The following is a 16485-nucleotide window of genomic DNA, read 5'->3' as shown; positions in this document are numbered from 1 at the left end:
ATCTAGCTATGATAAAGCTGGGGGTGAGCTGGGTGGGGGCTGGCCAGCAAGCAAGCAGTGGCTCTGCCACCTTCAGCTCTGCCTTTCTTCAGTCCTACCAAGCTATGTTTTTCCAATGCTTTGCACAAATAAGAGGAGGAAGAAGTCCCAGAGTGATGGAGGGCAGGGCTGGGCTGTACAAGAAGCCTTTTGCTGCTTACTCTGGAGCTCTGCCCGGTGCACAGAGGCTGATGCTGTCTTTGCTGTTTGGGAAGGGGTCCCTGCACACCCCTCTCCGCTGTGGTTCCAGCTGCACCAGGGCGCTCTTTCTTGCCCCACGGCTTCTCACAAAGCAGAGACAGCTGGTGCCATGGGAGGATTTTACTTCTTTTTTTAATAGTTTTTACCTTTTTTATAACAAAAATATCTATTGGGGCCAAGTGCTGCCCCTAGACAAACAGTGCATGTGGGCAGCTTGTGCAGCCAAGGGATGCTGGAGCACTGGTTTTCCTTGACCTGGGATGGGAGTGAGGGGAGGTGGGGTGGCAGGCTGAGCCTGTGGGGCTGGGACTGCCACAGAGGTGTGGAGTTTATGCGGTGTTCTCAGTGCTGGCTGCCGTGTAGATGACCTTGGATTTGGTTGGCGAGTCCAGCCTGTTGGGGAAAGAAGGAAGGGGGGAGTGTTAGACCAGGCATGGGGTCTTGTTGCCTGAAACCACCATTAAACCCCATTCTCATGCCCTGGACCCTTCTGCCTCCAAGCCCTGTCCTGCATCTCTCCCTTGCTCACCGTGCGTTCTGGCTGCGGTGCTTGTAGATGTACAGCAGAAAGGCCAGTGCTGTGACAGCAAAGAGCACCCCAAAGAGCACGGCCAACACGTCTCCTGCAAGCCAAGCACAGGTGTGTTACTCTGGGGATGGTTCCCTGCGACTATTGGCTGAGTAAGAGGAGGCGAGGAGCAGGCTGGTAGCCCAGGGGCAGAGGGGACACAAAGGAGCAACCTTGGCTAAGCACACTTACCTGCGTGAAATGAGCTGGAGTGTCCTTCTGCAAAGGAGACAAAGACCAGCGGATGAGAACCAGCAGCATGGATGCCAGAGCAGCCCTACAAACCCACTGGCTGCTTGCTCCCAGCTCAGCACATGGCTTCCACAGGACCCCAATTCCCAAGCAGGTACACCCCGTGCCCTCCTTCCCCTGCTTCGTGCCAGACCCTCACCTACCTGCTGTTGCTGAATCATCGCTACCTGTAATGAGAGACAACACAGTCAGGAAGTTGCCTTTGAAGTGTTTGGAGAGGGAAATCTCAAGCCTGCAGGCCTTCAGACCCCACTTCCAAAGTAGGGCTCCCCTCAAGGCTCCCCATCACCCATGAGCAGGGGAGAGCTGCCTGCCACATCCCCAGCAGCTCACAGCATCTTGCTGCAGGAAGCCCAGCCCTGACACTCTGGCAGAAGCATGAGGAAAAGGGAGGAAAAGGGAGAAAAACGGATCCCTGAACCACAGCCCACACCTGAGCCTTGCTGAGCCCAGCCAGAAACTCCACCCACTGCTGCTGCCACAGCCTAGGAAGCAGTCAGGGTTCTGAGCACTTCAGCACCCCATGACTGCACTGGACCCCACAGGAGACCCCAGAGAGGCACATGGGATGAGCCCAGCAAGCAGAAACTGTGGGAGCAGTTGCCTGGAGTGAGATGGTCAGCAGCTCCCAGAAAAGAGGCAGCCACACGCTACAGGTAGGGCACCTGGCATGGAGATGGCTTGGTGACCCTACATGCTGGGAAGGAGCTGTGCTGGACAAATGTTTACCCAGCATAAAAACATGGCTTTTAAAGAGCTGCATTATCATCTGTACACGGCTCGGGTGTTGCGCACAGTGGCACTATCTGCGGGCTCTATCCAGCTACATGGCTGCTGCAGGAAAGCTGCCACCTCCACCCAGCAGCTGGGGGCAGGACTGGTTATCCCAAACTGGTGGTGACTGGAAAAAAGATCAACAAGAGTGGGCACAGAAGGTGCAACTACAAGCAAAACAAGATGTGACCCCACAGCACCCCATCTCAGTGCTCAGCGGCCCCAGGGCTAAAGCAGGCAGTCAGCACTGACGTGGGGAGAAACCCCCAACAATCCTGTGCACACAAGGCAGGGGACCAATGACCTCATCCAGGAGTACTGGGGCATTCTCCTGGCACTTCAGGAACAAGAGACTTGTGGCTTTGTTACAGTTGGGAGTTTTGTATAGAAATAGCAAAAAATGAAAAAAAAAAAAAAAATAGAGCTGGGCAACTCCCCCCTTGCCCCAGCACTGGGAGGCTTTGGAACAGCTTCTGCAAGAAAATAGTAAAAGAAAGGCTTGGAGGTAAATGGAAAATATGATAAAGTATCTAACAGGTTTACCAAAGATAGAGCATGCCAGCCTAACCCGATATCCTTCTTTGATAAGTGATGTTCTAGACAAAGAAAATGCGGTAGATTTTATCTCTCCCAGCTTCAGTGAAGTATTTGATGCAGTGCCACATGGGAAAGAGCTGGCCAGGCGGAAGACCACAGTGATTAAAAGCCTACAGCCATTAGCAAGCAGGCTGCAGGTGGGATAGTGAGGGAAGTGCCTTGCACCACAGTGTGTGGTTATTGAGGCATTGCCCAGAGGCCTGGGACCAACCCAGGTTCCTATTAGTCACCTTCACAAAAGGTGTAGGAAATGCCATCAGAACAGAAAAGAAACAGGATGTTGAACAGAAAAACCCCAGTGACCTCAGGGAGAAGCAATGGGCAAAAATTCAGTGATGCAGAGCGATAGTCACACCTGAGGATTAATAGTGATTTCTACTCATGCCTGGAAATCACCAATGCAAGAAAGACCTTCAAGGAGAAATAAAGGGTGGGCAGACAGGGATCTCTCAGGCAGGGGACTGTGTGCCTCGCCAGCACGGCTGTGAGGCCCCACTGGCAGAGCGCAGCTTTCAGGAGGTGTCCCCAGCACTGCCCTTCGTGCAGGATTTGGAGGAGGGGTGTTCACTGCAGGCCTGTACCTCTGGCAGCTCCTACTGAATTTGTCTATTGCATTTGGGATTGAAGTAGCTAGCTGGAGTGCTAGGACCTGCCTGTTTGCTCTTGACCATGCATCCCCTAGTCCTGCTACTGTTATGCCTGCAAGACTCAAAGTTCCTAGAAATCAATCTTCCCCAGGGAGCATGAAAGAAGTGCAGAAATGAGAGAGAGCGGAACCCTAAGACCAGTGCTGCCACACATCACTTGCCGGGCACATCTAACCCATGCAGATGCTGTGTTTCTGTAAGAGACAGCAAAGCACTGACTCCTGGTGCTCGCCCCATCACTGCATCCCTGCAGCTGGGAGCAGGCTGGGTACAGTCACACACTCCTTACCAGGAACATGCTTCACCAAAGGGGTGGTCTGGAAACTCGCCAGCACCCGTCGCCCATGCAGGTTCTGCACTGGCCGGTAGTTGCTTTGCAAAAGCTTGTCATCATCGGTTCTCAGGCTTGAAACCAGCATTGACATCTGGAAGGAGAACAGTGTGAGCAGAATAGCATCATCCTGCCTTTGGGGGCTGGATGAGCTGCAGAGCACTGGCACAGGGCACCTGCATCAGCTTACTGGGACAGGCTGGGAAAGACCCAGTGCGGAGCTCGTTGCCCACACAGACCTGGTTATGAGAAAGCAGCATGGTCTGGTTGAAGATTGTCCATTTGACTATCTGGTAGCAGGGAGGGGTGGTCAGAGAGCCATTATAGTGGAAGTAGAGTTTCAGGTTGGCAGGCAGCAGACCTGCAATGTTGAATCCAGGCACCAATGTTTCCTGTCCTGGGAGAGGAAACATAATGGGAGTGAGACTGGTACAAATTCCTTGGAGGACAACAGCATAAAGATCATGGGCAGTCTGGCACTGTATGTGCCGCTGCAGCCACTGGAGGAAGAGCAGTTGGTTTGCCTGGGAGGCAGGGGAAAGCAGGTGGGCTGCCTGCTGCAGCCTCGCTCTGCTGAGCAGCAGGCTTCTCTGCTGGGCTGCAGCCCCTGAGACAAAGCACTAGTGGGACAGGGCCTTACCCACTTCTTGGATTTCGAACAGATGCTTTAGTATTTCATGGTAGTACTGGTTCTCCCCGTGCCCAACCTGCAACAAAGAGACCCCACTGTAATGGCAAGGACAGGGGCCAAAGGGAGGCAAGATGGTGATGGCAGTGCCAGCAAGGAGGTATCTCCCCTTGAGAGAGGCACCCTATCCCCGTGACTGCTTCATTCTGCCCTTTCTCTCCCCTTCTTTCAAGGTGCATTTGCACCTCTGCCAGTCCCCAAAACTGTGTCCAACTCTGCCCACCCTAGTCCTATCTTCCCCCTGCTGATCCATGGAACTCACCTCCAGAAAGGCTCCCAGTACAGCCAGGCCATCTGGGTGACCCATTGCCTCTGTAAAGCTGTCGTACTTGGTGTTGTAGTGGACCACATGGATCTGGAAGGGAAACACGTAATCCCAGTCCTGGATGGGCACCACTGGGAGATGCTCACTCCCCCAGGGCTACAGCCTGCTGATGCAAGGGCTGTAAGAGACATGCAGATGTGACGAGTACCCCTGTAGGGAAGGGAAAATGCTGGCGGGACCAAGAAAATCTGCTGCTGCAAAGCAGCCAGCATGAAGGTCTGCCTGCAGAAATTTCCCTGGTCAGGAACAGCAAACCAGCACTCTGTCCTGCATACCAGTGGCTCATACTGCAGAGCCAGGCTCAGTTTGATGACAGCAGCTAGAGAAGGAGGGATAAAACCAGATGGGAGCTGGCAGAGCAAGAGGACAGTGTGTACAGAGTAAACAGTCCCTGTAGCTCCCAAAGCAGGCTCACAGCTTCCAGGGAAGCTGACTTCCACAGCCTGGGAGCTGCCACAGCTCCTGCTCCATCAGCCCAGGACCAGGCTTCACATGTGCCTGGCTCAGCATCAAAATGTAGCCTCCTACACTGAACACCACTGCTGCAGAACTGCCCAGGATCCTGGCCAGGGGTTACAGCCTACATCCAGTGACAACCAGAGCCGTGGGAGAGAAGCATCACAGCATTCCAACTCCTTCCCTGCCCAGCACCACAAGGGAAAAGATGCATCTAGCACCATGAGGGCTCCTTACCTCAGCAGGAAAGCGTCGCCCATTGATGGTGTGCTCTGAGCCAGGTCCCAGTGGGGAGCCCCAGTGCAGGTGCAGCTGCACAGCTCGGTACTGCTGGGCATAGCCACCAGTGAGGGCCAGGGACTCAGGCAGCTCAAGGACAACTGCGGAGGCAGAAGGAAGAGGTCAGTAAGTCAGTAATTCAACGTAAAGCCCAGTCCTTTCCACAGGTACGCAAAGGAGATGTCTCAAGGGAAACAGTCAGCCTGGGTTTCTAGAAACTGGTCGTAACAGAAAACCTTGCTTTCCATCTCTCTTGAGGCTGTGGGCAAGCCTGCCAACGTGCCAGGGTTCAACTTTTGACTTAAGGTTGCAGGAAACTGCAGTAAATACATCAGCTTCAAAAATAGCTACTGTGAAAATGCTGGAAAGTGAAGACCCCCTCCGCAAAGACTCCCAGGGCCAGCTCCAAGCCAAATGTTATCCAACAATTTATTGAGTAAGTGAGAATAATATAAAGAGACCATGGACAAAATTCATAGAGAAAGATACTGGCAGAGTGGTGGATATCTGTGAGAGCAGGGCAGTTGGACAGAGAGCTGCAACTCTTGGCAAGCTGGGACCTTTCAAATAAAGCAGCCTGTAAGTGTACGACAGCACTGGAACTAGTGGCATAGAAGCATTAAATATTTTGAAAGCACTTAGAGCTAAAATTTTTGCTTCTTTGGACACCATAAATTCATACATTGATTTTTCTTTACTTTAATGTGGTTTATCCAGCTGTTTCGGACTTAGGCAGCAATGTGGCAAATCTAAAACTGAGTTACCCGGACATGTGGCAAAAATATCAGGAGCATCCCTCGACCCCGAGAGAGGTTGTCCTATCCTTTTAAGCACCTTTTCCTAATTTTTAATGTAAGTTCTTTCCCTTTTCCCTTTTTAGATGAAGCGTGCCTTAGTAACATTGCCAAGCTAGGGCACAGATTCGGGATTAACCACGTAACAGGGCTGTGATGAGTCATTGGCCATCTCGGCTTCCTTGCCACTGGGTTCAGAGATAGAAAACTCAAATACAGGAAGTGAGAAACTGTTCCCTCCCTATGAATTTATCTGCTTTTATACTTCTTTTGTACACCTAAACTATTGTTTTCCTTCTCCTAACTACCTGAGTCATTTTCAGGCCCTCAAAAATGCTTGTATAGCATAAATACCTTGTTACCAAAATGAGTAACTGTACAAATATCTTACTGGACTTGCAACTTTTTATTTATTTATGGATCTTCATAAAGCAGACCAGTGGTTACCACAATAAAAAAAGGTATCTTAAAAGCATGTGAGAAAGTACTTCCCCCCTCCCCAATGAAAATGCTCTCACTGCTTTCCTAAACACCAAGCAACACCAGATTCCAGGGTGTCTAAAATAGCAACTACTGAGCTCAACTAGTTTAACTCTGCAGGCACATTAGGGCAGGAGGCCACAATACAGAGCTCTGTGCATGCACCAAGCAGCTGATCTGGCCATACACAGCAAGTCTGACCTGTCAAGTTTGCTGTATACACAGGTCAGCTCCATCTCGTTGGCTACCAGGGCAAGGAGGTGCCTTATCACACTGTCAGCAAGTTCTTAAGTCCCTTTCTCCATAACCTTTTCTTAGCCTGGGGACTGGCAGACACCAGTGTGCACAACACGTTCTGCTTCCTCCGAGAAAAAGCTGGTAGCAACCGGGTCCAACCATCCTCAGCTCTGGAAAGAAGTGGTTTTTGTCCGTATCTGGCATACTGAGGCAGATACTAAAATAACAGGAATAATTTGTGTCCAGAATTTTACAAAAGCCATCTGATACTGGAGAAGGGAAACAAAAGACCTACAAAAAATTTTTAAGGTCTTGAGATAGAATCCTTAAGTACAAACAAAGTAAGGTGGTCAAAGCTGTGCCCTAAAAGACAGATGTAGGTAGCTTAAAGGTTAAGCCACATCCAGCAACTGATGAGTCCTTTGAAAGTGAAATGCAGGGGAGGAAGCAGTGGCTGAAAACCTGCATCAGAAATACCAGAACACATTTTTAAAGAAAATGTGGAGTTAAAAAATTTCTGAAGCCAGCTCCCAAAGGCTCTGGACATCTCGGGGCTTCTCACTTTGTCCAAGAAAACACATGGACCTGCAAAATTTCTACAGCCTGTTGCTTCCGCTTTGGCCTAGAAGGCAACAGGGCTGCAGCCTGCAAGATTATTTGCTTCCCAGAGCCCAGGGGAAGGGTGTCAGAGAAGCCTGGTCCTGCTGGGAGAGTTTGAGTGTCTTCTGTTTGTGCTCCAGCCCCTGCAGGTGCCTTTGCCACTACCTGTGTGCCCATTGTTCTTGAGCTTGAGCTGCTTGTTGGCAGGCAGGCTGTAGCCAGAGAGCTGGATTGGCCGCAGGTCAGGGCTGAAGGTGGCCTGAGCTGTGTCAACATTGATGGGCGACTGCTTGGTGCCCCCGCAGTCCGAGTAGTCCGTACTCCAGTGCTTTAGGTCTGGTGCAAGAAGGAAGGGAGGAACTGTCAGTGAGAGTGCCAGGATGAGGACACCTCCAGAAAGAAGGTTTGGGGGTACTGGGGAAGGGGACAGGCACTGGCCAGGGAATTAGCCATGCACATAAGGTTAGCTTCCATGAAGTTAGCTTGGGAGCAGCTTTATGCCAACATGTGACTGAATGCAGCTGTATCAGGAAAGGTCTCGGAGCATGGTGAGCTGCCAGGAAAGTCTATTTTTGGGGTGTTTAGGAAGAGTGCAAGAAGATCATTTACAAGTGGACTTGGCAAGCTGAGGAGCTGCTGCCCTGCAGCTCATCACACACTTGCTGCCTTGAACAGCCTGGCCTCTGGGAGGTATCGCCCCTGCTGCTGCTTGAGCAAGGTACCACAGTGCTCCTGGGCTCTGTGACAAAGGGCCAGCTCACATGGCTCAGTTGGCCACTGAAATGGACACCTCTCCCCAGTGCCACAGCTGGGATAAGCACGGCTGATGCCCCAGAAACCTCCCTTTGCACTGCAGAGGTCTGCTTCTAGCATGTCCTGGGCCAGTGCAAACCCAGGCTTGTCCCCAGGCCAGCCCCTCGCAGGACCCCTGTAAATATGGAGCTGGGCTTTAGCAGCTGAGCCAAACCTCAGGGTGATGGTGCAGTGGTAAGGGGTGCATCTGTCACAGCACTGTGGTGATGCCCATCATGGGTGCTGTGGAGAGGCCCCCCAAGCCTTGATGCGAGGGCAGGGCCAGGCAGGATGGGGAGGGAGGGTGACAGAGGGCAGAAGTGAAGACAAGCTAATCCCTGGGCTGGTCAAAGTCCCAGCACAGACTGCAAGTCCAGCCTGAGGAGTGCAGCCCTTTCCCCCACTTGGCTCCCCACAGGGTCAGGGGAGCTCTCATTCAGGGAGGAGCCCTTTCCAGAGGGGCATCCCCCCACACCCAGGGGCTAGGAAAGCTCTCATTGGAGCTGCTGCTTCCTGGTGAAATCAGAGCAACACCTGGCTCTTCAGCCCATCCATGCCTGAGTGCGGGCACTGTGTCACGGTCAGGCAGGAGGGAAGGGTGAGTCGTGGAGTGCGCACAGAAGCCCTGTAATCATTAACCATGGCTGGCTCAAGCCCAGGATCTGCTGGGTAGTAGGAAAAAAGCAGAAGTAACTGCAGGGTATTTACCTTCATAGCTCCAGTGGCTGTGGCCTTGAAAAAAAAGAAAAGAGAAAACCACATGAATGGAAGGGAAAGGTTGTCAGCAAACACGTCTCTGCCAGGCAGCAGGCCTTTGTGCTCCCACTGCCCTCCTTCCATCCCCCTCCCCGCCTTTGCTTTCCCACTTCTCCCTCTGTCCCAACAAAGGGCATGTTCCCAGAGGGTACTCCTCCTCAGAGCACGGCCAGGTCCCCTGCAGTTGTTGGTCAGAGGGAAAACGCCAGGGCTGACATTTTGGCATTGTCCTTGAAAAGGAAAAATCAGAGGTATTGGCTTCCATCACTGAGCAGCTGTACCAGCAGCTGCTCCAGAGCAGCCAAAGCCTCCCACTGCCCCAAGACAAGGCACTTCACAAGTGCAGCTCCCACACTCCATGAGGAGTTTGGGCAGAAAGATGAACTGCACCGTGCAGACACCCTCCTCCCACCTGGGAAAGCTGCCTGGGACTGAGAGCAGAGGAAGAAAAGGAGCATCAAAACCTTCTCTTTACATCAGCGAGTGCCCCTGCAGTGGGGATGGGCTTTCACAGGAAAAAGTGCCAGGCCAAATGCTCAGCTCCTGTCCCCAGCTGTAACTCATATGACCACCCAAATGCCCACACAGAGCTGCGTAAGGTCTTACCATGCAAAACCCTTTCCTTAGGAAAAGCTGGAGGGAGGATGGGGGATCCTATGCCGGGACCTCTGCTCTTCTTGTGTCACCCATGGGTCACACAGTGACCACAGCAGGGCAAGATGTGACCTGAGTTTCCCACAGCTGGTGGTATGCCCACTGTGCAGATCTAGAGGGGGCAAAGCCCTCCTGGGAAGGCCCTGAGAGTACCCAGTACTCAACGAGCTGGCCCTTGCACTGTCACTCTCCTCCAGAGCTGTCAGCAATGCCCAGATTCCTGGCACATCACTGGAGCTAGCCTTAGGAGTGCACCAGAACCTCTTCTCAGATGCCCCCGACCAAACACCTTGGCTGTCACCAGCCCTTCTAAACAACCAGCTCCAGACAAAGGGATGTGGGACTCAGATTGCCCCAAGCAGGGAAACATGGCACAAAAGGATTATGTGCCTGCTCTGACTGGCACAATATGTAATTCATGGGCTCCTCCTGACTTGTCCTTACCAGCAAGCTTGTCACTGCAGACAGGCTGTTGGCACTTCTCAGACCACGAGTGCAGGAGCAGAGAGTGCCAGACTGGGGCAGGTTTGGGGCAAAGGGGGGCATTCATACCGCAGCAATGACATGGAGGAGCATTTAAGAGGTACGGTTGAGCCCCGATATCATCTCTGTCCCTTGGTGGGGCCATCTGCCTGCCAGCCCCACCAGGATGCTGGAGGGTCTCAGCAGGAGCTGCTCCAGCCCCGACCCCTACTGCTGACAAGAGCTATCGACACCCACTTGCTATTAATAGGAGTGGATTCCAGCTCAGGGGTGAGAAAGGAAGAGGCAAGCTTTCCCAGGCCCAGATGTCCCATGCAAGGCCCTAAGCCCAGCAGGATCCTGCCCTCCACTCAGCGAGGATCCAGGCATGGGCACTGCTGGGGGTTTTGGAGCATCTGCTGCTCAGGGGAGTGGATGACCACAGCCAAACTGGGCTGGGAAGGTCTGGAGGGTGTTTAGGGGCACTGTGTTGTGGAGATGGGAACAGATCTCAGGGCTCCCTCCAGTATGACTGGTGACTCACCTCTGTCGCACTACTGACGCTCAGGAGCAATGCCCAGGGATCTCTTGGGTATTCCCAAAGGCAAAGAAAGAAGGAGCAGCAAGCAGAGGACTGTGCAAGCCACAGCTGCATGCACCAGGACACATGTGCCCCAGGACAGACTGCAGTGCCCTCTCCATACCTGCTTGCATGGTACTGCCCAGGCATGCACCCAGCTCTGCTACAGCAAGCTGAGATCCATTTATCCTGCCCACCTTGCTCACAAAAAGGATTCCTGCTGCCCAGACACTGACTGTGCATCAAAATTGAGAGATGATAGACCCTCCTCTGGAAACACCACATGTCTTTTCCCACTCTGCTCCTGCTCTCCTACCCATTTGGGCACTATCTGCACAAAGAAACACTCACTTTGGGGCAGTCATGGCACAGGTGAGGCACAGCACCCCAGGGCTGGCACACGGTACCTCAGTTCACTGCACATGCCTCAACTGGCACAGCCCGCCCCAACACCCCACTTTTTGCTCACCTCCAGGGACTCTGCCTTGACAGAAAGCAGCTCAAACATCTTATCACCGGTTGAGCAATAGCCCTGTGCTGACACCTGCCCTGCTGTGTCAGCACTGTGCCAATTACCTCAGCTTCCCACATCTCCCAGCACACGTCTATTCCCACAGCTGAGGGGGCTCTGGACCCTCCTTGCAGCCCCCTGCCAGCTCAGCTCGGCAGCTTTGGACACCCCGAAGGCTGCAGCTGCACCGAGGAACCAGTTCAATCCACCCCAACACAACAGACTTCCCCAGGGATGTCTTGGCATCAAACCCAGAAGGACCCATGAGCTCTTATCCATCCACCGAAGCCCCCGTGGGTGTGTTTTCCCACCCCGTGGTTCTGGGTGCAGTGGTGGCACAGCCCCCTCGGGCAGGCATCTCTCGAGCGCAGCCGTGCAGGGTTGGGCCCCCGTGGCGCACGCACCGAGCGCTGCAGGAGAGCGCCGAGGCGAGCCCAGCTCGGGCGCTGGGTCAGGCTCTCAACATCCCGCCCTGCCCCGGCACAGCTCGGAGGAGCCCTGCGCTAACTGCTCCGATCCCTTCCACCTGGGGGCCTTTGCAGTCTCGCAGCCATGAACATTAACCCACTGCCCCGCCCAAGTGGTGATTTGCATAATTCAGTCTGCCTCCCACGCTTCCCGCTGGAGCACGTCTTCTCCTTCGGAAAGCCGTGTGATGCCAGATCTCCCTTCTGCTGAACTGCTTCCACTCACCACAAAAGAACCTCGGCAGCGGATGCTGCAGCTCTCTGCATGCCCTGCCTTACCTCTGAGCACCCACTGCCCCGGCAGGGACTGCAAAGCGCTCCCGAAAACGTGGAGGGAAACAGCCCTGGTGATGCGATACGCACACCGGGAGATAACGCGCAAGAAGAGGGTTCCTTGCAGGGGTTCCTGCGGGAAAACACAGTAGGGTGCTGACAGGAGCTGCCTGCCCTTGCAGGCGAGACCGCCGCCGTGCTCAGCCGCGCAGAGCCCCCCGGTTCACCTGAGTACTGCCTGCCGCCCGCCTTTCCCCAGCAGCCCGCGGTCCAGCCAAGTTTCCCACGAGTTTCCCCCCTTTACACCCTCCCTTTGTGCTTTCTCCCGCTGTTCTTTGCTCCCACTCAGCCCTCCCATTCTGGGATACAGGCTTTGCTGCAAGTGCCAGCTCCCTTCCCTCCTTGATATCCAACACCATCCAACAACACTTTCCTGCCGAGTTCAGGCAGACGCTGCCATTACCAGCGTGCTGCTCCGCATGTCCTGCAGCCGGGGAGGAAGGGTAGGAGCAGCTTTTGGCAGCGTGAGGAGCCAGCTCAACCACTGGATGCTGTGAATCACTCACAGGAAAGACACTGATGCAGCAGGCTGCTCCCAGGAGACCTCATCAAGGGCACACAGGGATGGACTGTGCACCCAAAGGACTCAGAATCGTTTGCACAGACCAGGAGGCAACCTTCAGCAGAGCCAGACAATAAGGAAGGGGATCAGAGGGTTTGCCCTACACGTCTGCACCTCCCATCCTGAGTTTTTCATATTTTAGGTTCTGTGCAGTCTGAGGCTGCTGCAGGGTACCTGACAACCCTGAAACACATGTGCTGCTCACAGCGTGGATGCTGCCTGACAGCAACACAGCCACTGCTGTGAGCTTGAGCTCCAGAAGTTTGGATGGCACGTGTGTGGCAGGCAGGACAGCGGGCTCACTTCAAGCTTTCCCATCCTGCTCTCTTATTGGCCAGGCACACGGTGCCCAGTGCTCAGCCACGGGGAGTGCTGGCATGCTGCCTGAGCCTCCTCTTCCTGCTGGGAGCCAATCCTGAGCTGTACCAGTGTCAAAGTCCCATGGGATGAGTTCAGCTTGCAGATGCCCGACCAGGACCACCTTTCTGTGCCCTGTCTATGGGTCAGTCCCAGGCTGTGGAGAGATCAGTGGAGCTCATGGCCCAGAAAAGAGGGTAAGTGGGGTGTTGTTCCCAAGGGCCAGTAAGCCAGGAGGTACCAGAACATGCAGAGATGCACAGAGTGCAGGTCCCAGAGTAGGAACCAGCCACAGCAGCCGGGTCCCAGCCTACAAAACATATCGAAACACCACATCCCTTGAAAGCAATAACCTGATCATGGTACCTGGACTGTGCTCATGCTGCCCAAAGCCAGCTCTCCAGTCATGGCACAGGCAGAGGGTCTGGGCAGGGGGGTGCATAACCTGAGCATCTTTCTGCCAGGCCCCACAGGAGGCATGTGTATGGAAGGGCTGTGTCGTTCCAGCCCCACCTCCTCCCTGGTTTCTCCCTCCAGACACACCCCCATGCAGCTGCACCCATGTACTTTCAGCCCAGGACAACACCCCATGTGCTGCCCATGGGGGCACTGATCCCTCCCAAGCCTGGCTGCATTAAAGCCTCTCTGTGTTTATAAACTCTGACCCACTGCAAATCTTTGGGATCAGCTTTTAATCTGCCACTGGTAGCACAGGTCGCTGCAGGGATTGTTCTTTGTTGTCCTGAGGCTGTGGAGATCCTGTTCTCTTTGGGCTGTGGAGCCCAAGACTCTACCAGCTCCCCCAAGAGGGGCGAGGGTTTGGGTGGAAGAACACATAGGGCAGGATTTACTCCAAGGCACATTCCTGCTCCTTCTGAACCCAGCTGCCCCAGTAGGTGCTGGGGGAAGCAGGAAACAACCAGAGTGCTGCAGAGAAAGGGCCATCCCAACAAAAGGGATAAAAATGGGGAAATCCCAGAGGACAGATCAGTGCTTGGAGCTGGGGAGAGACATGAATAAGGAGTATTAAGCAAGAAAAATAGGTTCTCCTGGAAGAAGAGGACATGGGGGAATGACCAAGAAGAGGACACTGAGAGCAAGACACATCTGAATGGCAGGGAGAGGAAATAGGGAGAGAGAGTTACTGTCTCCCAAAGACACACTTAGCACAGGACTCAGGTCCTTGGGCAAGCAGAGTCTTCTCAGGGAGCAAGCTCACGGCAAATCCCCAAGCATGTGCTGAGTACCCAGGGCTGGGGGGCCACCAGCCCTACCTCATGCATAAGCCTCAAGCAAGAGGGAACCATCTCATCACCCAGCAGAGGTGCTGAGACATGCAGCTCTTGGCACCTGGCAGGAGCCTTGGAGGGTTCCAGCCATGGCCTGCTTCCCATGGGATTCCATCCAGACCTTCAGCCGTTAACGCTGGTATAGCACGGGCTAACTTGCCTGTTCCCTACCGACCTCCTGGCCACCTCCTTTCCCCTTCTCCATCCCAGTCCTCCCACCCACCCCTCCCAAACCTCACGCAGTGTCCAGCCCCTTGGCCAGCGCAGCACACCGGTATGCTGGACACCCAACACCCCCTCACCGTGTGGCCTGGGTTACTTAATCTCTGTGGCAAGAACCGTCTGCATCCCCATCTCTGTCCAGTGCTCAGCCCGGCAAGAGTGGTAAGAAAAGTGATTCATTGCAACAACAAAAGCAGCTCCTGGCACCAAACTATTCCCAGTCCTTACCACAGGGCAGCTGTCCTGGCACAGGTCAGGACAACTCTTTACCAAAGGCAAAACCAAGGACACGCTATGAGGCTGAGCCCAGGAAACAAACCTGTGGGCAAAGAGGGGACAAGGTGCATAGCCAGGGATAGCAACATCCCAGTGCAGCACTCATCCCCAGGCGAGAAAATCCACAGCACTCCCCCAAAATCCCCGCAGAGCCGTGGCAGTGCCATAGCCTCCAATCAGAAAAGGGACCAAGACCAAAGACCCAGGACTTTTCCCCTGATCCTCTAACTCTGAAAGCCCCCATACCACCAGCAAGACATCTCACGGAGAGGAGGAGGGGCACACAACCCTGCAGTCCTGCGTTCTGTCACGTCCCCCGTCCCCCATCGTCAGCAGTGGAGCTGCCCCCCTCCAACTCTGCAGCAGGACCAGACCCCGCTCTTGGCGGGCCGCGGGGGGACCAGGTGGATGCAGGGCAGCCCAGCCGACACGCCGCAGGGTAAAGGGGACCGGCCATCATTCACCGCGCCAGGGTGCAGGGCTGGAAGCTCCGGGCGGTCCGCGGGAGCAAGCAGGGGCTGCTTGGTGCACAACCCTTGTACCCCCATCTCAGGAAGTCCTGACCCCCTCAGTCTGATGCAAGCGGGACCCAGTGAGGGAAAAGGGCTGCGGACAAAGCGAGGGCCCAGCCCCTGGGCAGGGGTCGGGCCAGTCGAGCCGCACGGGAGTTGGCGGGAGCAGGGACAAAGGCAGGGACGTGCTGGGGGGTGCAGCGCCCGCAGCCGGGCGATGCTGGGGGAGCACATCTCCAAAGGGGCACTTCACCCTGGGGCGCACCTGGAGCCCTAACAAGGGTGCAGCAGGAGGTAGAGCAGCCCCCCTGCCCCCAAACCAAGCAAGGGGAGAACTCCCTGGCAGTGGGGACACCTCTCCACAAAACATCAGACACCCCAAATCCAGCACCCCTTGCACTGGGGCGCTCCACTCATCAAGGATTCCCAACTCAGCAAGAGAGGGAACTCTGAACATCAAGGTACCCCATGTATCAGAGTCCCCAAACTCAATATCGGGGTGCTGCACGCATCAGGGTGCTCAGGCACCGGCCATCCCTAACTAAGCTCCGAGGCGCCTCGTGCACGGGGACCCCGAAGGCAGCAGCGGGGTGCTCCACGCCTCGTGGAGCCCCGCGCACCGAGGGACCCCTGCTCACCTTTCCCCGGAGAATGCGGGGGCTCCTCGCCGCCGTGTTCCTGGTCGCTCTCGCTGTCGGAGCCGGCACGGCCCAGGGAGGGCAGGAGCAGGAGCGGGAGAAGGAGCGAGACCCGCAGCGCGGCGCGGTTCATCTCCGGCAAGTGCGCGGGTGCGGGACGGCGGCTCCGTGCCTGCCCGCCCGCCCGGCCGCACGTAAGTGAGAGCGGGCGGGGAGGAGGCGGCGGCTCTGACTCACGCCTCCGTTACCTTTTATAGGGGCTGGAGCCAAAGTCTGCCGCCGCACGGTCCGGCCAGGTGAGCCGCCCGAAGTGGGACTCCAATCCGGGACTCCCCAGGGGCTGTCCCTTCCCCACCTAAGTTCCCCGCCGGGACATGCGGTGGAGCAGGGGGCGGGGGATCCCAGTCGGCTCCTCAGTCCGTTCAGCCATGGGTGTCCCCTCTCCTCAGTGATGGGTCAAGGAGCCCTCAAAGGTGAGCGTCCCTCTCCCCAGCAGCGGGTGAAAGACCCCTCAGCAGTGGGTGTCCCCTCTCCTCAGTGTTGTGGTTGGGATCACTTAGCAGCAGGTATCCCTTCTCCTCAATGACGAGTTTGGGATCTGTCAGCCAAAAGGTTTCCACTCTCCTCAGTAGTGGGTGAAACCTCTCCCCAGCAATAGGGTTGGCACCCCTCACCCATGACCGTTCCCTCTCCTCAGTGGTGGGTGAGGAATCCCTCCATCATGGGTGTCCTCTCTCCTCAGAGACGGGTGAAACCCTTCAACACTGGCTGTCCCCTCTCCTCAGGAATGGTGCTGGGACCCTGAG

At 55.2% G+C, this 16485-nt stretch overlaps 1 protein-coding gene across 1 annotated transcript; it reads right to left on the bottom strand.

Annotated features, from left to right (window-relative positions):
- Window positions 1-451: 451 nt before the first annotated feature.
- CA9 (carbonic anhydrase 9) lies at window positions 452-15812 on the bottom strand (the record flags this gene model as incomplete). Its single annotated transcript, XM_082301447.1, has 12 exons — window positions 452-633; window positions 770-863; window positions 1001-1027; window positions 1204-1227; window positions 3368-3503; window positions 3649-3806; window positions 4050-4116; window positions 4360-4452; window positions 5116-5258; window positions 7434-7604; window positions 8769-8792; window positions 15680-15812. The coding sequence occupies 12 exons, from the start codon at window positions 15810-15812 to the stop codon at window positions 570-572; spliced, it is 1134 nt and encodes a 377-aa protein (XP_082157573.1). The 3' UTR covers window positions 452-569.
- Between the last annotated feature and the right edge of the window lie 673 nt (window positions 15813-16485).

Source organism: Coloeus monedula (genome assembly GCF_965178545.1).
Source record: "Coloeus monedula genome assembly, chromosome: Z".
NCBI lineage: Eukaryota > Metazoa > Chordata > Aves > Passeriformes > Corvidae > Coloeus > Coloeus monedula.
The sequence above is the reverse complement of the archived record's forward strand: the minus strand, read 5'-3'. Positions and strand labels throughout refer to the sequence as shown.